At 41.0% G+C, this 24,404-nt stretch overlaps 1 protein-coding gene across 3 annotated transcripts in view; it reads right to left on the reverse strand.

The window, feature by feature from the left end:
• LOC139410658 (EGF-like repeat and discoidin I-like domain-containing protein 3) overlaps positions 1-24,404 on the reverse strand; it is a 210,803-nt gene that overhangs the window by 40,508 nt on the left and 145,891 nt on the right. For all 3 annotated transcript variants that reach the window (XM_071156025.1, XM_071156023.1, XM_071156024.1), the window contains 3 exons: positions 23,787-23,942; positions 19,048-19,192; positions 18,654-18,838 (listed from right to left, as the gene is read on the reverse strand). In XM_071156025.1, coding sequence (XP_071012126.1) covers positions 18,654-18,838; positions 19,048-19,192; positions 23,787-23,942 — 486 coding nt within the window. The remainder of the gene's footprint in view (positions 1-18,653; positions 18,839-19,047; positions 19,193-23,786; positions 23,943-24,404) is intronic.

The raw sequence follows: 24,404 nt of genomic DNA on the forward strand, positions 1-24,404 counted from the left end.
CTATTCCCAAACAATTTGAGTCAAGACCTGAAGAGATTTTGGTGTTATTTTTCAGGACACTCAGCACATCAAGTTTACACTTTAATGTAGGGCAGTTACTTCAACAACAAACTGGTAACTAGAAAGTAATTATGTCGCCTGTCTAATATACTGTAAGATAGTCACAATGAGAGAAGGACAAAGAAGGCCAAACTCAAATGTGCATTCTTAATAATGACACTAGTCCAGCATAAAGCCTAGTTAACTTTCAAACAATCAATGGACTATCACAAGTTAAGAGGCAGAGATTAAGTACTCCATTCCTCCTTTAGTCATTTTTTTTCTGAGGACTGTTTAGCATAACCAGCCAGTCTTACTACTGCTCAAACAATATACATGCCAGAAGTTCCATATGTATTCTATGCTGTAGCAGGGATATTGTGAAACTTGAAAAGCACAGTTTCTGGAATGTTCCCTTTGCTATATGGACATGTTAATGTGCATAATTAACTAATCAGCTTATGCCAGCTGGAACGCTTGGCAGCTCGCTTCGATGGCTTCCAGCTTCCATCCTGGCAACATCTTGACAGATTATAGTTCAGGCTCCTCATGTGTAATTGCATCTCCCACAAGGCGTGAATAGATTAAGCAGATATATACAGAAGATGTAGTTTGATTTGATATTTTATGTTGTCTTGAAAAACAAATTACAAAAATAGTTTTTATTAATATGTAACTTTGAATTTATTGATATAATCTAAAAAAATTGCACTCAAACTCTCAGGTAAGGAAAAACGTAGTATAGACTGTCCCCAATGTAATATCTACAGTGCATTCGGAAAGTCTTCAGACCCCTTCCCTTATTCCACATTCTAAAATTTAGTAAATTATTATTTTTCCTTATCAATCTACAAAATATCCCATAATGACAAAGTGAAAACACACAAAAAAACAGAAATAACTTATTTACATAAGTATTCAGACCCTTTGCTATGAGACTCGAAATTGAGCTCAGGAGCATCCTGTTTCCTTTGATCGTCCTTGATGATTCTAAAACTTGGAGTCCACCTGTGGTAAATTCAATTGATTGGATATGATTTGGAAAGGCACTCGCCTGTCTACATAACGTCCCACAGTTGACAGTGCATGTCAGACAAAAACCAAGCCATGAGGTCGAAGGAATTGTCCATAGAGCTCCTAGAGAGGATTGTGTCGAGGCAAAGATCTGTGGAAGGGTACCAAAACATTTCTGCAGCATTGAAGGTCACCAAGGTAAAAATAGTGGCCTTCATCATTCCTAAATGGAAGAAGTTTGGAACCACCAAGACTCTTCCTAGAGCTGGCCGCTTTGCCGAACTGCGCAATCGGGGGATAGGGATGTGAACAAGAATTCCGATGGTCACTCTTACAGAGCTCCAGAGTTCTTCTGTGGAGATGGGAGAACCTTCCAGAAAGACAACCATCTCTGCAGCACTCCATCAATCAGGCCTTTATGGTAGAGTGGCCAGACCGGAGCCACTCCTCAGTAAAAGGCACATGATGGCCTGCTTGGAGTTTGCCAAAAGGCATCTAAAGGTCTCTCAGACCATGAGAAACTAATTTTCTTTGGCCTGAATGCCAAGTGTCAGGTCTGAAGGAAACCTGGCCCCATGCCTACGATGAAGCATGATGGTGGCAGCATCATGCTGTGGGGATGTTTTTCAGCGGCCGGGACCTGGAGACTAGTCAGGATAAAGTGAAAGATGAACAGAGCAAAGTACAGAGAGATCCTTGGTGAAAACCTGCTCCAGAGTACCCAGAACCTCAGACTGGGGAGAAGGTTCACCTTCCAACAGGATAACGACCCTAAGCACACATCCAAGACAACGCATGAGTGGCTTCGGGACAAGTCTCTGAATGTCCTTGAGTGGCCCCGCCAGAGCCCGGACATGAACCCGATCTGACATCTCTGGAGAGATCTGAAAATAGCTGTGCAGCGACGCTCCCCCTCCTCCTGACAGAGCTTGAGAGGATCTGCAGAGAACAATGGGAGAAACTCCCCAAATTCAGGTGTGCCAAGCTTGTAGCGTCATACCCAAGAAGACTTGAGGCTGTAATCACTGCCAAAGGTGCTTCCACAAGGTATTGCGTAAAGGGTCTGAATACTTATGTAAATGTTTTTTTTTTTTTTTTTTTTTTTTTTTTGCAAAAATGTATAAAAACCTGTTTTTGCTTGGTCATTATGGGGTATTGTATATACAGTGCCTTGCGAAAGTATTCGGCCCCCTTGAACTTTGCAACCTTTTGCCACATTTCAGGCTTCAAACATAAAGATATAAAACTGTATTTTTTGTGAAGAATCAACAACAAGTGGGACACAATCATGAAGTGGAACGACATTTATTGGATATTTCAAACTTTTTTAACAAATCAAAAACTGAAAAATTGGGCGTGCAAAATTATTCAGCCCCTTTACTTTCAGTGCAGCAAACTCTCTCCAGAAGTTCAGTGAGGATCTCGGAATGATCCAATGTTGACCTAAATGACTAATGATGATAAATACAATCCACCTGTGTGTAATCAAGTCTCCATATAAATGCATCTGCACTGTGATAGTCTCAGAGGTCCGTTAAAAGCGCAGAGAGCATCATGAAGAACAAGGAACACACCAGGCAGGTCCGAGATACTGTTGTGAAGAAGTTTAAAGCCGGATTTAAATACAAAAAGATTTCCCAAGCTTTAAACATCCCAAGGAGCACTGTGCAAGCGATAATATTGAAATGGAAGGAGTATCAGACCACTGCAAATCTACCAAGACCTGGCCGTCCCTCTAAACTTTCAGCTCATACAAGGAGAAGACTGATCAGAGATGCAGCCAAGAGGCCCATGATCACTCTGGATGAACTGCAGAGATCTACAGCTGAGGTGGGAGACTCTGTCCATAGGACAACAATCAGTAAGTCGTATATTGCACAAATCTGGCCTTTATGGAAGAGTGGCAAGAAGAAAGCCATTTCTTAAAGATATCCATAAAAAGTGTTGTTTAAAGTTTGCCACAAGCCACCTGGGAGACACACCAAACATGTGGAAGAAGGTGCTCTGGTCAGATGAAACCAAAATTTAACTTTTTGGCAACAATGCAAAACGTTATGTTTGGCGTAAAAGCAACACAGCTCATCACCCTGAACACACCATCCCCACTGTCAAACATGGTGGTGGCAGCATCATGGTTTGGGCCTGCTTTTCTTCAGCAGGGACAGGGAAGATGGTTAAACTTGATTGGAAGATGGATGGAGCCAAATACAGGACCATTCTGGAAGAAAACCTGATGGAGTCTGCAAAAGACCTGAGACTGGGACGGAGATTTGTCTTCCAACAAGACAATGATCCAAAACATAAAGCAAAATCTACAATGGAATGGTTCAAAAATAAACATATCCAGGTGTTAGAATGGCCAAGTCAAAGTCCAGACCTGAATCCAATCGAGAATCTGTGGAAAGAACTGAAAACTGCTGTTCACAAATGCTCTCCATCCAACCTCACTGAGCTCGAGCTGTTTTGCAAGGAGGAATGGGAAAAAAATTCAGTCTCTCGATGTGCAAAACTGATAGAGACATACCCCAAGCGACTTACAGCTGTAATCGCAGCAAAAGGTGGCGCTACAAAGTATTAACTTAAGGGGGCTGAATAATTTTGCATGCCCAATTTTTCAGTTTTTGATTTGTTAAAAAAGTTTTAAATATCCAATAAATGTCGTTCCACTTCATGATTGTGTCCCACTTGTTGTTGATTCTTCACAAAAAAATACAGTTTTATATCTTTATGTTTGAAGCCTGAAATGTGGCAAAAGGTCGCAAAGTTCAAGGGGGCCGAATACTTTCGCAAGGCACTGTATAATCCATTTTAGAATAAGGCTGTGACGTAACAAAATGTAGAGGAAGTTAAGGGGTCTGAATACTTTCCAAATGCACTATACATACACATTTCTTTGTTATTTTTTGACAGGCTTTCTAGTTACAATGTTATTGTTCACAAAACATGTTAATACAATCTACTTAAAAACCAGAGGAAAAAAGAAGCTTAACAACTTGGGCAATTGTACTGGAGAGGAGTTTTCCATCTCAGGTAAACTCTAAAAGTGCTGGTTATAATGTTGATTGTGATAGTACATCAAGTTCATCTGTTAATGTTCCCCTCATCAATTGAGAACATGTGGCACACAACGGAAAACATGTGGTCATTTACAGCAACTGCCAGACCAGGCGGCATTAAAACACAGCACTGCAGTTAAAACAATTTTGTGGAAAACTGTATCTTCTTTGTTGTTATATTTGGCAGTAAACATTTGGTTTTATGTGTTATCCAAAAATGTGGGTGAGCGAATAGGATGAGATTAATGGAAAACTCATTACAATTCAATCCAACCCCCTTTGTCCTTTCTCACAATGGTTCTAGATCAACTTTGTCTTTATCTGTTATCAAGTATAATGCTCTTGTGGATCATAATACTCTTGTGTTGTCAGTCAAAATGCTACAGTACTTGACACACATGAACCTATAACCAGGGGCGCAACTTCGGTTTTAGAAGTGGGTGGGACATATACTTTTTTTAAATCCAGTCGGATAAACACTCCAAACATCCTACCCAACCGCTCGGAGGCGTCAGCATGGTCCTAAAGCACACCGTTAGCTGGTTTTGTATCACATTCCAATGATATAACTGGGGGGGGGGGGGGGCATGTCCCCAATGAAAGTTGCGCCCCTGCCCATAACTGCCCATCAAAAACTGCCTGCTGTTCTCACGTCATCACTGTAAATGGTGCAGGATTAGGGGGTGGAGGATAACGTTGAGGGGTGAGGTGCAGGTGATGGCCAGGTGAATGGTGCTTGTGCACCAATGACCATACATTTTATATATACGGGTGAATGGCAGGTGGTGGTTCAACTAGGCAAGATACAGACAGGGTGAAACAGGTTTATGTTGCTCTCTCATGTTGCTTTGAGACACTCGGAGGCAGGAAAAAGCATGGCCAGCAAAGACAACGCTTAGAGAATGTATTTTTCACTCAGTCTATAAAGGCAGTAATTAGATTAAAAGCTCTATTGATAAAATCTAACTTTGTTTGTGAAAAATCTAGACAACATTTAGTTTTCAAACAACCTATCGAATAAAAGTATCTTTTGACAATATCTCACTTTCTTTGTGAAAAATCTGTCATAAAAAACATGACTTGATGGCAAAGGCACTCTCTTATTTGAGCACAATTCTCAATTCTCTCTTTGTTTGTTTCAGTTATACAACAGAATTGAGAAGAAGCCTATCACACTCGTCATAAGGAGATGTGCTTTACAACTTAATACTTTCAATTCATTACCAAACTTTTATGGAACATATATTCTGTATCTGATAAACATGGAGTAACAAATAAAATAAAATGCTTTTGAGCTGATTGATAATACCAGACAACATTGAGCTGATTGATAATACCAGACAACATTGAGCTGATTGATAATACCAGACAACATTGAGCTGATTGATAATACCATACAACATTGAGCTGATTGATAATACCATACAACATTGAGCTGATTGATAATACCATACAACATTGAGCTGGAATAAAAAAATTAAGTTTGGACTTTAAACAGAACAGAAAAGACAAACAAAACATGTATATCTAATTGTTAGTTTATCTTCTACAGGCCAACAACCCGTCTAATGCCACTCCTTACCCCCCCCCTATGAGATATGGACAGAAAAGAGCTGTAGCTCTGTACTCTCTGTAAAAGCACACCAGACAGATCCAACTAGAATACTGAGGGTCTTCTACAGGAAAACCAATATGGTAGGCAAGGCAGGCAAGAAAGGAAAAAGGAAAACATGGAGAAGCAATTTAAAGCCATAATTAGGATAACAACTGGTCTGAAAGAAACTAAGTCAGACCGGCGAGATACTCTGACAGGGAGAAGAGACCCATGGTTCTCATCGTCAGGTTTTGCAGAGGTCTGCCTGCCAGACTTTCACCTGGCTCAGTAATTTTGAGTTTAGTTAGTGGTGGATGTGCAGAATTATACAGCGGTGGGTCTAATCCTGAATACTGATTGGTTAATAGCGCATTCCAGAAGGTGTCTATTCCACAAGTTACCACCGGCTAAATCTATGACATTAAAATGCCTATTTACTCTGTTCCATCTGACTACGCACTCCACTGTCGCATCAGCCAAGGCAGGAAAGTTATAAACTTCATCTCCACAATCAAAAGCATCTAGACATTATCTCACATTTCTTTTAGACTAACTAACATTTAGTTTTCAACCGCAGAGATTTGTATAAACCTTACTGTCTGTGTCTTTGACATTAGCAACATTGCTTCAATATTAAGATTCAATCTCCAACTGTCCCATAGTAATGAACGTCTAGGGGTCGGGAGTCGGGACGAGAGAAAGAAGGGCAGGCAGCGTTTCTCAGGCAGTCGAAATCATGAATCAACGTTTCTTCCTAGGTGTTGGCCTTTCTAGGGAGTTTTTCCTAGCCACCGTGCTTCTACACCTGCATTGCTTGCTGTTTGGGGTTTTAGGCTGGGTTTCTGTACAGCACTTTGAGATATCAGCTGATGTACGAAGGGCTATATAAATCAATTTGATTTGATCAATTGAAAAAAGGTCAAATGAAATGAAGTGCAGCTAGTTTGCAGTCTTTCCACTTTCAGTTTGAAGTTCTTGTGTTAGCTGTGTTGTTGGCTAGCTCCTCTGAACAACAGTGTCCTAATGACGGAGCATATTTTTTACACCAGGTGAAATTGTGCCTAATTAGCTCATTGTTATGGATGTATCGAAATAAATGTCACTAGAAAACAGCTTAAACAAATGCAGCTACTGTTATTCTGTCTGTACTGTTTGACATGACTGTAAGTAAGCAGTAGTTGGCTAGCTAGCAAGCAAGGGATAAGAATTTTGTCAGCCAGTATGGCAATGAGACCTTTAGAACGAACGACTGGGTCGCGTCCATAGATACAGAACAAAAAGACTGAACGACTGGGTCACGTCCATAGATACAGAACAAAAAGACTGAACGACTGCGTCGCGTCCATAGATACAGAACAAAAAGACTGAACGACTGCGTCGCGTCCATAGATACAGAACAAAAAGACTGAACGACTGCGTCGCGTCCATAGATACAGAACAAAAAGACTGAACGACTGGGTCGCGTCCATAGATACAGAACAAAAAGACTGAACGACTGGGTCGCGCCTCTGGCAACTGAACCAATAGAACGAACGACCAGCCAACTTGGGTAGCAACCCTAGATTTATTTCGGACTATATCTTGTGGAAGGATGTAATAGTGTGAATTAAGTCATCAAAATAATGTTTTTATTGAAAATATGTCAATCATCATTTGAATATGTTGGTAACCCATTGTATAAAAGTGATAATGCCCTTGAAGCCGGTGTTAACTGCCCTCGAAGCCGTCTCGGGCCTAACAAACTCCCATGCCAATATCCTTCAAACACCGGCTTCGAAGGCATTATCACTTAAACAAACTTGGAGGCAAACGTAAGAGGAAAGCTCGGCATCTCTGTATTGAAGACATACATCCAAGACAAGAGAAAGGAAGCCATGGGGTTTGAACAAAGAGAAACTTGTCTGCATTAGTTTATGGGAGCTTAGATAACCCAAAGCGTCCAGCCTTGACACTAAGATTGATTGTTCACAGGCCATATTGATCTTTCAACCATGTGAACGAAATACATCAATACGAGGCTCATCACTATCTCAGTTAAACTCTCCATGCCGTAATGACCATACTGTTATTCTGTTCATGTTCATAGCTCTAGGAACCCTATTGTCAACAGCCCTAATGTCTGTCTCTGGGACTACATCCTTTTGTTGTCATGTTTAAGGTTTGTAATGTTTAAGGTCAAGGCCATGGCTTTCTTTGGGGAAATAAATCAAGACAGCTGACCATATTTTACTCTCCCCAAAGTGTTGTGTGCTACCAATGTACTGTCTCAAAGTGTAGGACACACTCCATAACTTCTAATATAATATGTTCAGAGTGCAGTCTCTCACTACAGCCACAGCAGTAGGGTTAATGGGACATTAATACTCATCCTATGCATGGGCATTCTGTTGTGATGGCTATTCTGTTGTGATGGCTACCCGCTGGGTAGAAACGTCAATGTCTAGTTTTGATTTACATTTGGTTGAGTTGTCAACTAATGTGAATTCAATGTGAAATCAACAACACAAATGATTTTTTGTAAATCCAATCCGTTTCCCATGTTGATTCAATGTCATCACATTGATGTTTTGGGTTGAAAACAAGGTGGAAACAAAGTTGATTCAACCAGTACAGTGGATAATGAGCTCATTAGTGATGAATTCTTCAGGTTAATCTGTTCATATGCAAATCAGGGGTCACTTGCAGCCACATCCCTAACACCATTTAGGGGCAAGGCAGGAACTTAACCCATAAAACAGCACAGGTCAGGATTACAAGAGCCTAACACTACCAGTGCTACTGCTACTGTCTTTGTCCACTGCCTGAGGAGGACTTCACAACTCTCTGGTCCACCCTTTTGACTGCACTACGAAACAAAGATCTGTTAGCAGACCTGCCAGAAGATCGGCCACATCATCTGCCACTGTTGAGGCTCCAGATGATCTGTTTGAACAGATAGAGAAGCTGGTGGAAGAGAGACACTCAGATATGATCTTAATCAACAAAGAGAAGTTCTTGATCAAGTCAAGATAAAGACATCCACCAAGAGAGCGGTATGTATTGTTTTTGAAATTGCACAACTTTAAAAAAGTAGCAATGCACTTCTGCATACACTGAATGTACAAAACATTAGGAACATCTGCTCTTTCCATGACGTAGCCTGACCAGGTGAGTCCAGGTGAAAGCTATGATCCCTTATTGATGTCACCTGTTAAATCCACTTCAAGCAGTGTTGATGAAGGGGAGGGGACAGTTTAAATAATGATTTTTAAGCCTTGTGACTATTGAGACATGGATTGTGCATGTGTACCATTCGGAGGGTGAATGGGCAAGACAAGTCCCTTAGTAGGTGCCAGGCGCACCGGTGTGAGTGTGTCAAGAACTGCAACATTGCTGGGTTTTTCACGCTCAACAGTTTCCCATGTATCAAAAATGGTCCACCACGCAAAGGACATCCAGCCTACTTGACGCAACTGTGGGAAACACTGGAGTCAACATGGGCTAGCATCCCTTTGGAATGCTTTCCACACCTTGTAGTCCATGCCCTGATGAATTGCGGCAGTTCTATTTTTTTGAATTTTACCCCTTTTTTCTCCCCAATTTCGTAGTATCCAATTGTTGTAGTAGCTACTATCTTGTCTCATCGCTACAACTCCCGTACGGGCTCGGGAGAGACGAAGGTTGAAAGTCATGCGTCCTCCGATACACAACCAACCAAGCCGCTGCTTCTTTAACACAGCACGCATCCAACCCGGAAGCCAGCCGCACCAATGCGCCGGAGGAAACACCGTGCACCTGGCCACCTTGGCTAGCGTACACTGCGCCCAGCCCGCCACAGGAGTCGCTGGTGCGCGATGAGACAAGGACACCCCTACCGACCAAGCCCTCCCTAACCCGGGCGACGCTAGGCCAATTGTGCGTCGCCCCACGGACCTCCCGGTCGCGGCCGGTTACGACAGAGCCTGGGCGCGAACCCAGGACTCTGATGACACAGCTGGCGCTGCAGTACAGCGCCCTTAACCACTGCGCCACCCGGGAGGCCCGAATTGCGGCAGTTCTGAAGGCAAAAGGGGGTGCCACTCAATATTAGGAACTTGTTCTGAATGTTTGGTATACTCAGGGTATATTTTAGTTTGTCTGATACATTAGAAATATTTATTTACTTAGATTTTTCCAGATGTCTTTCAGAGGGAAAGAGGAATGGTACGCAGAATACTCACACCACATAGCACAACAGATCGAAATGTTAAGAGATATTATTTATAATGTTGATTGTTTCTGTTTTGTTTTTTAAAGCTGCTTTCTTTTTCTAATCATGGAAGTACTTGTATATTTTCCAAACGAACTTCAAAAGATTAAAATTCTTGTATGCTAAATTAGTTTGATCTCTATGCTTCACAGGATTCTATCCTCCTCCCTCACCATTATCATGTCCCATCTACATTGGAAGGGGTGGAACAACAATTTCAGCAGTATCAGACTGTGAAACAGGAGGAGTGTGACCAGGAAGAGGTTGAGTTCAAACAACAGAGAGGAGAGCAGAAGAAGTCATTGGTAGGCTGAACCCAACCCTGCACAGCAGCCCCAAAGCCACATCCATCTGCCATACAGAGTCCTGACCCTCTGGTTCTAAGGAGAAGCCAGCACCACAAGCCATCTCTGAGAACCCTTCGAGGGAATACCACACTGGACCATCACGGCAGATGTCAGCTCACTTCTCCCCAGCATTCCTCAAGTCTCTTTCAGAATAGTAGCTGCTCCAGATGAGGAACTAGACATTGACGTCTATGAGTCAGGGGAAGTTTATTCGCAAGAAAGCTTGTTTAAAATGATGTAGAAGCAAGCTGCAGGTATACTTTAGTTGGAGCAGTTGCTAAAGGAAAGGAGAGCCACCACCTCAATGGCTTTGCCAGAGAACACCTCTAGCTCTCTGGGCTTCTATGGCTGTGCCTCAATCTCCAGTACAGAGAGCACCTCTAGTACCATGGGCCCTTATTATCATTCACCTGATGATAAGACAAAAAATCTAATCTTTGCTAACGTATGATGAGGTCCCTGGGTCGCCGGTTTCCCTGAGAGGGGGTCCCTGGGTCGCCGGTTTCCCTGATAGGGGGTCCCTGGGTCGCCGGTTTCCCTGATATGGGGTCCCTGGGATGTACCAGGCTACAGTTGACTCAGCTACTTGAAGGGCTATTGAAAGTCAAAGAATACTTTTACGTGTCTATTTTCAAAGGATTCATCTTTTACGCTTCTATTTTCAAAGGGTGAATATAAGAACAATAACAACTTCAAAGTTAAGAACGTTACAACAATATGGAAGAAAATGTAAGATTCTGCAATAACCAATATCACTCCCCAAAAGCATAACCCGATGGCATAATCCTTGGATAGCTTTTCAGAATGCACTGATAAATTGTTCCACATGTTAAACTAAGGCCATAGAAACCTTAAATTACTTGATAATAGGAAATAAATGTATTTCCATGAGAGAATTAAAAAGCAGTTTTGGGCTGACCAATGTAGATATTTTCAAATACAACCAATTTAAAAGTTTCAATTCACAATTTTTTTATTTGAAATATTTTGGACATCAGAGCAATCTTGAGTGAATCCTATATGGGTCAGAAAAGGATATTCATATGATAGGTAAGTTAAACAAAACCTAGCAGAGAGCCTATCCAACTGACTGTCTCTTACTATTGGAAGAAAGGCTTACAAATAACTGATGTTGGTACAAGATGGAGGATGTTGGAACATACAGTACCAGTCAAAAGTCTGGACACACCTACTCATTCCAGGGTTTTTCTTTATTTTTACTATTTTCTACAATGTAGAATAATAGTGAAGACATCAAAAATATGAAATAACACATTTGGAATCATGTAGTAACCAAACAAGTGTTAAACAAATCAAAATATATTTTAGATTTGAGATTCTTCAAAGAAGCCACCTTTTGCCTTAATGACAGCTTTGCACAATCGTGACATCCTCTCAACCAGCTTCACCTGGAATTATTTTCCATCAGAGTTCCCACATATGCTGAGCACTTGTTAGCTGCTTTCCTTTGCTCTGCGGTCCAACTCATCCCAAACTATCTCAATTGGGTTGAGGTCGGGTGATTGTGGAGGCCAGGTCATCTGATGCAGAACTCCATCACTCTCCTTCTTGGTCAAATAGCTCTTACACAGCCTGAAGGTGTGATGGGTCATTGTCCTATTGAAAAACAAATTGAAGTCCCACTAAGCGCAAACCAGATGGGATGGCGTATCGCTGCAGAAGGCTGTGGCAGCTATTCTGGTTAACTGTGCCTTGAATACAAAATAAATTAAGAGTGTCACCAACAAAGCACCCCCACATATTCACACCTCCTACTCCATTCTTCATGGTGGAGATCACCCATTCACCTACTCTGTGTCTCACAAAGACACAGCGGTTGGAACCAAAAATCGCACATTTGGACTCATCAGACCAAAGGACAGATTTCCACCGGCCTAATGTTCATTGCTTGTGTTTCTTGGCCCAAGCAAGTCTCTTCTTCTTATTGATGTCCTTTGGTAGTGGTTTCTTTGCAGAAATTCAACAATGAAGGGCTGATTCATGCAGTCTCCTCTGAACAGTTGATGTTGAGATGTGTCTGTTACTTGAACTCTGTGAAGCATTTATTTGGGCTGCAACTCTAATGAACTTATCCTCTGCAGCAGAGGTAACTCTGGGTCTTCCTTTTCTGTGGTGGTGCTCATGAGAGCCAGTTTCGTCATAGAGCTTGATGGATTTTGCGACTGCACTTGAATAAACTTTCCAAGTTCTCAACATTTTCTGACCTTCATGTCTTAAAGTAATGATGGAATGTCAATTCTCTTTGCTTATTTGAGCTGTTCTTGCCATAATAAGAACTTGGTCTTTTACCAAATAGGGCTATCTTCAAGATACCACCTCTACCTTGTCACAACAAACTGATTGGCTCAAATACATTAAGAAGAAAATACATTCCACAAATTAACTTTTAACAAGGCACACCTAATTATTAAAATGCATTCCAGTTGACTACCTCATGAAGCTGGTTGAGAGAATGCCACGAGTGTGCAAAGCTGTCATCAAGGCAAAGGGTTGCTCCTTTGAAGAATATCAAATATATTTTGATTTGTTTAACACTTTTTTGGTTACTACATGATTCCATGTGTGTTATTTCATAGTTTTGATGTCTTCACAATTGTTCTACAATGTATAAAATAGTCAAATAAAAGAGAAACCCTGGGATGAGTAGGTGTGTCCAAAATGTTGACTGGTTCTGCAACTAACAAAATTACAGTTAACGAAAATGTACACTTAATCCAGTACAAACTAATGTATATAATTTATTATACAAGATACAAAATTCACAAATTCTACAGCACAACACGGAGTCATGTCTTAAGTGTAAAACTTACAATGACTCAATAATCCACGTCTTCTGGGAATGCTATAAATACCAAAGATTATGGGTGGAGTTAGACCAGTTGGGTCCTGATTTAAATTACATGCAGTTTATAAAGGATTCATAAAGACTTCATAAACACTACATAAATGTGTTACAAATCTTCTATAACCATTTGTCATGCTTGATAAAGGGTTCATAAATGTGGCATAAACACCAATGTCAAATGTGACATAACCCACTATGTAAAAAATTTATTCATTATTTAACCCTTATTTTACCAGGTAAGTGGACTGAGAACACGTTCAAATTTACAGCAATGACCTGGGGAATAGTTACAGGGGAGAGGAATGAGCCAATTGTAAACTGGGGATGATTAGGTGACCGTTATGGTATGAGGGCCAGTTTGGGAATTAAGCCAGGACACTGCAGTTAACACCCCTACCCATACAATGAGTGTCATGGGATCTTTAGTAACCACAGAGAGTCAGGACACCCGTTTAACGTCCCATCCAAAAGACGGCACCCTGCACAGGGCAATGTCCCCAATCACTGCGCTGGGGCAGTGGGATATTTTTGTAACAAGAGGAAAGGGTGCCTCCCATCCAGGACCAACCCTGCTTAGCTTCAGAAGCAAGTCAGCAGTGGGATGCAGGGTGGTATGCTGCTGGAATTCTGCTGACATAAACCTGTACTTTATAAAGGGTGGCATAAGCACCGCTTAATAAAGGCTTTATAAATAATATTAAATTGAGGCTTCACAAAGAGCATTGCAAAGCCAGGATATTGGATTCGATTCCCAGAACCACCCATAAGTAAAAATGTATTTACACATGACTGTTACTCGCTTTGGATAAAAGCATGTGCTGAATTTGATATATTATATTTCACTACAACATTTCTAGGATGGCCGAACCACTTTAACTCTTGGCTGCATAGTCCTTCCCCCAAAATGCTGTGCTGCAGGATTACACACTCTAAAGAGTCATTCATGGCAAGAAATGTTGGTAGGGCCTTTTAAAAGCAGGTGCGGTAGGTGTAACCACATCAGCGGATGACTTTTGAGGTCTTGTAAAAATCTAAGAAATTTGTATTTTTGAGTGTAGTTGCCCTTTAATCCAGTGAGCATGCCCTGCACTGTTGTTTGGTTAGTGGGTTTTCTGTAGTGTAGTAAGCGCACATAAGATGTGAATCGGTCCCCAATATAATGGGTGGAGTAAAGTAAAATGCCCATGTGTGCTGCCACTGGACAGTGAAAAACAAGTTAACCTTTATTTATTGTAATTTAAATTAGTTTGTAGTAGTTAAGTGATTACTGTAGCTACCTCAATCATTTAAAAAAAATAAGTTTAGTGACTTCACAACAATTGCTAGCTATCCAAAATTTAGCTAGCTAGCAGGCTCAGCTAAATACAAATCCCCTAGATACCACAAAAGATGAATATAATAATATGATTTGAATGGAGTTTCCCATCTTCCCATTTCGCGTTTCTAGTGAAACACAGGAATTCCCTTATATTGATGGTGTGACAAAGGCATTTCCTAACAGACCTGCTAACTTTCTTTGTTGTTGCTTTTAATGTTGGAACAAACATGCAGTAACTGTAACAGGAAGAAAGGCAATTACCATACGTCCACCAGCTTAGGGACAAGCTAAACTATTCACAGCCCTGTGTAATGTTCAATGAAACTGCATTGCTGAACATTTTGAAACTTGTAGATGTATTTGTATTGCTTAAAAAATGTACAAATAAAAGGAAATGTATGATTTGAACATGTTTTTAATGTTTATTTGTTTGAGCTGTTAGTGATAATTCCCTAAGTGTTACTACATTTGTGTTGAAATCATTAAGCCTTTATATATGAGTTATGAATGACCAAAGGTGTCTGACCTTATAGTAAGTACAGATTCATATGGTACAAGGCATTTATGTATGTGTTATAAGTGACCAAAAGTATTTGAATTTAAATTAAGTACAGCATCATGCGATATAGTCTTTACGGATGTGTTATGAATGACCGAAGGTGTCTCACTTCAATCTAAGTATTACAGGACACTACATAACGTGTAAATAGATAGGTTATTAACGTTCTGTTGATTTAAGAAGGTTGTCTCATGATCTACAGGTTACTGTAGGATGTGAGAGGTATTTAAATGATTTGATGGACCTGCAAAGCTTGCGTTTGTGTGCGTGTGTCAGAACCAAGATGATTTGGAGTAGTCCAACCTGAGACTACCACACCAGGTATTCATCTTCTGTTCCCATGCCGGACCAGACCAGGGCTTGATTACAACCTGTTACAATGGTGACAACATTTTGTGGCTGATATTTCACCGGGGGAGTGGGTGAATGTGCCCAGCACCGCGCTGTATGGCTATTTTTTTGTGTGTGCATGTTTGTGTACTGAGGAACATGTAACTTGGTTCCAGAAGAAAAACACTTTCAATTTCTTTAGGTTGAGCGCTTTCATCAAGGTAAGTGCTTCTTCGAGTAACGTCGTCCCTAGGCTACTGCACACACAGCACATAGAGTATAATCCTGGGATATCAACCATTCAAAGTTGGCCTTTGAAGGAGTGACCATAGAATTCTATGGGAGTGACCTTACTGAGTAAATTATTTATAATCGTCACTATTTAACACAGTCAAAAAGTCATAATAATGGCTAAACCATGCCCATTTCCACAATTTATCTTCTTAAAATTAACTGATGGCCAAGTTTGATGCTTTGGTCCACTAGACCTTCCACACACGAAGTGTCTGGGAAAGGGATGAGGTGTAATGTGACTAACATGACATCACTTTAGAGCTTATCAGCAAATGTTGTCACCCTTTATAAAGCACATGTTTATATCATACTCACCCTAGTGGGTTATGTCACATTTGACATAGGTGATTATGTCACACAGTTATGCCACATTTATGAACCCTTTATAAAGCATGACATATGGTTGTAGCTGCTTTGTAACACATTTTTGTAGTGCTTTTGAAGGCATTATGAAGGCTTTATGAAGCATTTATAAGCTGAATGTCATTTAAAGTGGGAATTATTACAATGTAAATGTACTTTTAATCTGTCTATCTGCATATTTTAAGACACGGCACATGAGGGCACAGTGAGATCCCCGATTGGTTGGACAATACTTTTCTCATCAATCATCTTTAAAAAATGTATACTTAAAAACTGGAAATCAACTAATTCTTCAATGATAACAAGGGCGCAAAATGTTGAAAGTGCGTGGGCAATGGAAAGAAAAAAAATGGCGCAGTTTGAGGCCATATGGCGGAGAGTGATGCAGGCACTGGAGATGGGGGTGTCAGCAGGTGGGTCTTACAAAACAATCATGAAAGTCATAACGAAAGTCTGTCTCACCCTTATCATGTACAAAGTTTGTTTGGTCTCCTCAAGATAAAGATACATATGTGACAATATCAACATTTCATTACAGTGACTGGTTCGTTAGTCAGATGAGAGCGTGTTCATTCTCTTCCATGGCCAGATCTAGTCTGGCGTGTTTGCACTCTGTAAAGGATTTTTTTGCTGCTGCTCTACTGCAGTTGTCTTGATTAATTAGAATACTTAATTTGTCACTAAGTGTGATTAATTCCATTCATCTATCAAGTGTAAAGTCATCCAGTAATGTCACTGGTAATCAATTATTCACCATGGCAACTGGTGCGGAGAAGATATTGAACTGTGAGTAGAGTCACCGACATTCATATGTAGAGTAAATCCATTCATACACATCCCACGTATCCATACACTACACATAAACAAACACATCCGCGCATTACCATATGAACATCAATACTTCCTGTGACAAACACACTAATGTGAGGTGAAAACATCAATGCTTCTATTTATTTTTCCTTGCCACAGGTCTAGAAGGTGTGGGGAGAAGTGGGTATCGCCATGTATCCTTGTCGTTGGAGGAAGCCATTGATTTAACAGCTGGCTTCATAGCCTCTCCCACCTCCTGTAGGCACAGCATGTAATATCAAACCACGAGTTTCCCTCTATCCACAGCAATCAATTCAACTGAGCTTCATGGCCTGTCTGGAGCTAGTCTAAGCGCACAGCCTGGCCTTTTCCTTCTTAGAAGGCCTTTGCTGTGATAAAAACATATCTCACTCCAGGCTCAGCCAATCTAATTATGGCTAGACAAGGGGGCACTACTGCGGGGCACTGTTTATGTCACCGCTAAGCTCTAACGGACTATCAGAGAGGTAGGAGACGACAGAAAGGCCAGGGAACAACCGATCCCAGAGATGACCATCAGACACAAATGCTATGCCCTTTATTTTACTGTTCTAGAAAACAAAATATTCCTGTATTTTTACTGCAGTATGTCTAGGCCCAGGAGTTTTCTTTACCATATCACCTAACCAGCTAGAAAACTCTGGGCCCTAGTCTGGACATGTTACTTAGGCTACTAGAATCCAGAGTTTTGTCCTTGTCAGGTCAGGTGACAGTGTCATAACGAGCAACGTTTTATAACAGAGCTTTTGTAATGCCAGGATAGTTTAATTAATGTTGGAACCAGTGCAGCCTGTAGGGAGAAGGTTTTATCTCCTTCCCTGGAACTTCTCAGCATCTTAAGTCAACTGCGGACACTGCAATAAAACAATAAGGACACATAGATGTAGAATCTTAATTTGAGTCAGTTTGTTACAGCATGAAAATAACCCTGCAGTTTGTTACAGCATGAAAATAATCCTGCAGCAACAGGACATTCATGGATATTTTTGTAGGGATTGACACATTGTCATAAGGGAACATCAAGTTTGAAATCCAGAAGGCTTTTTTTTACCTCAAGTACATTACAAGTTACACATTTCCTGCATTACACTAAAGTTCTCCTGCAACAGGGTGATCAAATTAAGATCCTGCATCTGGACTAGATCTACGGTTGTTTTGAAACACTGATGCACATTCACATCTGGCTAAGTCCCGATGATTCCAAACAGATGTGACCTGCTCTGTTCCCAACTGTTATTCTAGACAAAATCTTCTCATATACTCTCTAAGTCACTCTCACGCTTTTTGGTAACGGGATACTTCTCAAGTTCCTGGGAGGACAAACTTTAAGCATCCGTTGAGGGATGCGTCTTTGCTTAAGGCCCTGGCTGGGTCGTCTGAGACAATCAGTTACCTTAAAGCACGTACTGGGCTGCAGCTAAAGGTAAGAGGACAAGAGGACACATTCACAAGCACAGTGCAGGCGTGGCCGGTGTTGCATTCAGGAGTAGTTATAGAAAAGGTAGTAGAATTATGACTAGTTGGAGTTATGAGGCTCTGGTGGTTAAGTTAGTAGATGTATGATGCTTGCAAAATAAATTTGAAGTATGTTTCCCCCATAAGCCACATGTTCTGAATGCATATAGTATAAGTTCCCTTTCTGCAAGTTTCTGCTGAAAAATAACTAATTAATTTAACCTGACCATGTGACTAGGCTATTCCTACGATCCTCTGTTTTTCCTGGTCAGATTACGTGGCCAGGAGAAACTCCAGTTCCTATGTTTCCTTAGATGGGAAGCAGGGGGGTAGCCTCCTACCTGAAGCCACTGGGACTGGTCACTGCGTCCAGAAGTCCAGGCATTGACCTTTCCCTGTTTGTCCAGACGGGCCTTGCTGGGTTCCCAGGTGAACATGTCCATGTTGAGTGTTCTGAAGAGGCTAGATGCTGTGATCTGGTAGTCCTGGATGTGGCCAGACTTCATCCCCATGGGCTCAGAGCAGCCTGTAGAAACAAACTAGTTAGTGGAAACAGTCCTTTCTAGAACTGCAAACTCCATAACAATACTTCCAAAGAAATACGATTTGTCAATACTCAATGGCGCCCCTATTGTATTTCTTGAGAAATGCAGAACTGTCCTGTTCTTACAAAAAGGGGAACTTCTACCCGCAGTGGTGCGACCCCTGTGCAAACCTTTAGTCATTAATTATTACCTGTGAGCTCACAGCCGAGCAGCTCCATGCGCAGGGTGCAGTGTCTCCTACAGACCTGGGGGTAGATGCGCACGTACTGCGCCTCAATGGGAGGGGTGAAGGAGTTGGCAGAGGGAGCGTTGTTTTCCACATTTCCACGGAATATCTGAGGAGGGAAATTATACGACAGAAGAAGAAGAGGGGTTAAAAGGAATAGGAAGGGGGAATTAAATTGTCTCTGTGAACAGTCTCTCTGTGAACAGTCTCTCACACGGTCTCTAGTGTCTACTCGAAACTCAACAAATTGCTGCCATTCAATGAGCTCAAATTACAGGAAAAATATTTTTTTTAATTGCACGATTTAAGCAGGTAATTTGTAAGCACACGATGTGTTTTGAATTAGTGGACCAATTACCTTGCCATACCATATAGACTGTTTTACAGTGCTATCCCCAAATGAACTAACATAGTGTTTCACAGGACCCTCTCAGGTGGTATGTACAGTGCCTTGCGAAACTATTCGGCCCCCTTGAACTTTGCGACCTTTTGACACATTTTGCACGCCCAATTTTTCAGTTGTTGATTTGTTAAAAAAGTTTGAAATATCCAATAAATGTCGTTCCACTTCATGATTGTGTCCCACTTGTTGTTGATTCTTCACAAAAAAATACAGTTTTATATCTTTATGTTTGAAGCCTGAAATGTGGCAAAAGGTCGCAAAGTTCAAGGGGGCCGAATACTTTCGCAAGGCACTGTATGTTTGTTTGTGTGTGTGTGTGTGTGTGTGTGTGTGTGTGTGTGTGTGTGTGTGTGTGTGTGTGTGTGTGTGTGTGTGTGTGTGTGTGTGTGTGTGTGTGTGTGTGTGTGTGTGTGTGTTAAGGAATACAGCTCTGTCTGGATGAATTCAGGTCAGCATTGCACAGAGGTGCACTCAAAAGGGGGGTCCCTTTGGGTCAGAACATCCGTCTACTCTCTGGCTAGCACACTCACAGTCAGACTCAAAGATCTCAGGCAAGAAAACTAACAACTGGGTTTTGAGTTTAGTCTCTCATCCCGGTGTTCTGCATGCCTCATTAATCTTACAGTTGTTAGAGTAACAACTATATACTGTATATATAACAAAAATATAAACGCAACATGTAAAGTGTTGGTCCCATATTTCATGAGCTGAAATAAAATATACCAGAAATTCTCCATACGCACAAAAGCTTATTACTCTCAGATTTTGTACACACATGTGTTTACTTCTTGTTAGTGAGTGTTTATCCTTTGCCAAGATAATCCTCCCCCAGACAGCTGTGGCATATCAAGAAGCTGATTAAACAGCATGATCATGACACAGGTGCACCTTGTTCTGGGGACAATAAAAGGCCACTCGAAAATGTTCAGTTTTGTCATAGAACACAATGCCACAGATGTCTCAAGTTTTGAGGGAGCATGCAATTGGCATGCTGATCGCAGGAATGTCCACCAGAGCTGTTGCCAGATAATTTAATGCTAATTTATCTACCATAAACCACCTCCACCATTGTTATAGAGAATTTAACATTACGTCCAACCGGCCTTAAAACCGCAGAACAAGTTTATGATGTCGTTTGGGCAAGCAGTTTGCCAATGTCAACGTTGTGAACAGAGTGCCCCATGGTGGCAGTGGGGTTATGGTATAGGCAGTTATAAGTTACGGACAATGAAAACAATTGTATTTTATCGATGGCAATTTTGAATGCAAAGAAATACTTAAGAAATAGCCCTGTTGTGAGGCTCATTTTTGAAAGATATCTGTGACCATTTCAATGAACTGATCTCCTCAAATGAACTATAATTCAGTAAAATCTTTGAAATTGTTGCATGTTGCGTTTATATTTTTGTCAGAATATACAGTTGAAGTCGGAAGTTTCCATACACTTAGGTTGGAGTCATTAAAATGTGTTTTTCAACCACTCCACAAATTTCTTGTTAACAAACTATTGTATTGGCAAGTCAGTTAGGGCATCTACTTTGTGCATGACACAAGTAATTATTCCAACAATTGTTTACAGACAGATTATTTCACTTATAATTCACTGTATCACAATCCAGTGGGTCAGAAGTTTACATACACTAAGTTGACAGTTGACATCACGAGGAAAGAAAATTGTGTGGATGTATATATCAGTCAGGAAGTTAAAGCTTGGTCACAAATGTGTCTTCCAAATGGACAATGACCCCAAGCATAATTCCAAAGTTGTGGCAAAATGGCTTAAGGACAACAAAGTCAAGGTATTGGAGTGGCCATCACAAATCCTATAGACATTTTTGTGGGCAGAACTGAAAAAGCGTGTGCAAGGAGGCCTACAAACCTGACTCAGTTACGCCAGCACTGTCAGGAGGAATGGGACAAAATTCACCCAACTATTTGTGGGAAGCTTGTGGAAGGCTACCCAAAACGTTTGACCCAAGTTAAACAATTTAAAGGCAATGTTACCAAATACTAATTGAGTGGATGTAAACTTCTGACCCACTGAGAATGTGATGAAAGAAATAAAAGCTGAAATAAATCATTTTCTCTACAATTTTTCTGAAATTTCACATTCTTAAAATAAAGTGGTGATCCTAACTGACCTAAGACAGGGAATTTTTACTAGGATTAAATGTCAGGGATTGTGAAAAACTGAATTTAAATGTATTTGGCTAAGGTGTATGTAAACTTCCCACTTCAACTGTATACAGTACCTGTCAAAAGTTTGGACACAACTACTCATTCCAGGGTTTTTCTTTATTTTTACTATTTTCATCATGATGGAATAATAGCGAAGACATTAAAACTATTAAATAACACATATGGAAACTTGTAATAACCAAAAAGTGTTAAACAAATCAAAATATACAGTATTTTATATTTGAGATTCTTCAAAGTAGCCACACTTTGCCTTGATGACAGCTTTGCACACTCTTGGCATTTTCTCAACCAGCTTCATGAGGTAGTCACCTGGAATGCATTTCAATTAACAGGTGAGCCTTGTTAAAACATAATTTATGGAATTTCTCTCCTTCTTAATGCATTTGAGCCAATCAGTACAAGGTAGAGGTGGTATACAGAAGATAGCCCTATTTAGTAAAATAACAAGTTCTTATTATGTTAAGAACAGCTCAAATAAGCAAAGAGAAAAAACAGTCCATCATTTCGTTATTAAGACATGAAGGTCAGTCAATCTGTAAAATTTCAAGAACTTTGAAAGTTTCTTCAAGTGCAGTCGCAAAAACCATCAAGCGCTATGATGAAACTGGCTCTCATGAGGACAGCCACAGGAAAGGAATACCCAGAATTACCTCTGCTGCAGAGAATAAGTTAATTAGAGTTAACTGCACCTCAGATTGTAGCCAAAATAAATGCTTCACGGAGTAACAGACACATCTCAACATCAAAAGAAACACTCGCAAAGGAAAACATTTGAGATTTTTGGTTCCAACCGCTGTGTCTTTGTGAGACGCAGAGTAGGTGAACAGATGATCTCCGCATGTGTGGTTCCACCGTGAAACATGGAGGAGGAGAGATGGTGTGGGGGTGTTATACTGTTGGTGATTTATTTAGAATTCAAAGCACACTAAACCAGCCTGGCTACCACAGCATTCTACAGCGATATGCCATCCAATCTGGTTTGCACTTAGTGGGACAATCAATTGTTTTTCAACAGGACAATGAACCCCAAAACACCTTCAGGCTGTGTAAAGTCTATTTGACCAAGGAGAGTGATTGAGTGCTGCATCAGATGACCTGGCCTCCACAATCACACAACCTCAACCCAATTGAGATGGTTTGGGATGAGTTGGACAGCAGAGTGATGGAAAAGCAGCCAACAAGTACTCAGCATATGTGGGAACTCCTTCAAGACTGTTGGAAAAGCATTCCTCATGAAGCTGGTTGAGAGAATGCCAAGATTGTGCAAAAGCTGTCATCAAGGCAAAGGGTAGCTACTTTGAAGAATCTAAAATCTAAAATATATTTGGATTTGTTTAACAATTTTTTGGTTATTACATGATTCCATATGTGTTATTTCATAGTTTTGATGCCTTCACTATTATTCTACAATGTAGAAAATAGTAAAAATAAAGAAAACCCTTGATGAGTAGGTGTGTCCAAACTTTTGACTGGTACTGGTACTATACACTGAGTGTAACAAACATTAGGAACACCTTCCTAATATTGAGTTGCACCCCCCATTTGTCCTCAGATCTGTCTCAATTTGTCGGGCATGGACTCTACAAGCTGTCGAAGGCGTTCCACAGGAATGCTGGCCCATGTTGACTCCAATGCTTCCACAGTAGTGTCAAGCTGGCTGCATGTCCTTGGGTGGTGGACAATTCTTAATACACACAAGAAACCGTTCAGCATGAACAACTGGTGCGCCTGGCACCTACTACCATACCGTGTTCCCTGTTCAAAGGCACTTAAAACTTTTGTCTTGCCCATTCACCCGCTGAATGGCACACATACACAATCCATTGGTGGCAGGGGTCAAAATGGGGATGGCTGGTTGGAGGACGGGACAGGGGACATGGTGCGCTGTCAAAAATGACAGAGTGTCGGGGAGTCTATTTGGTGGCCGTTTATCCCCAAATAGTATAAAACGCAATCTAAAAGTCATAAAAAGTGGAGGGGGGTAAGTGCTAGGAAGAAGAACCCGGAGTGAGCTTGCTAATTAAAAAGTAATCTCATCATGTCCTCCACTCTGTCCTTGACTTGGTGTGTGGTCTCCAGTTGCTGTGTGTGTGTGTCTCACCATGTCCTCGTCTGTGCCCTTGACTTTGTTTGTCCTCCAGGTCTTGCCATCATCACTAGAGGCCACTTTGTAAGACTTGACGTACTCTGGGCTGCCGATGCGCTTTGCACCCTGGGTAATTAGGCCCGTGACCCGCATCCTCCTCTGTAGGTTTATCTGTAGGAAAATAAGGGATAAAACAGCAATCAAGAACCTTGTGTTTGTGAGTTTGTGTGTCTGTGTGTGACTGTGCATGTGTGTACATATTCATACATGTATGTATTGTGTGTGTGAGCATGTGTATTTGTATTTATTATGAATCCCCATTAGCTGCTGCCAATGTTTCTGGGGTATGCATTGATGTCCGAGCTGTGTGCCAGTAGTTTAAACAGACAGCTAGGTGCATTCAACATGTCAATACCTCTCATAAATACAAATAGTGATGAAGTCAATCTCTCCTCCACTTTCCACCAGGAGAGATTGACATATATATTATTAATATCAGCTCTCCGTTCACATCCAAGGGCCAGTCGTGCTGCCCTGTACTGAGCCAATTATAAATTCCCTATGTCCATTTTTGTGGCACATGACCACACAAATGAACAGTAGTCCAGGTACGACAAAACTGGGGCCTGTAGG

Source organism: Oncorhynchus clarkii, chromosome 6 (genome assembly GCF_045791955.1).
Source record: "Oncorhynchus clarkii lewisi isolate Uvic-CL-2024 chromosome 6, UVic_Ocla_1.0, whole genome shotgun sequence".
Classification (NCBI taxonomy): domain Eukaryota; kingdom Metazoa; phylum Chordata; class Actinopteri; order Salmoniformes; family Salmonidae; genus Oncorhynchus; species Oncorhynchus clarkii.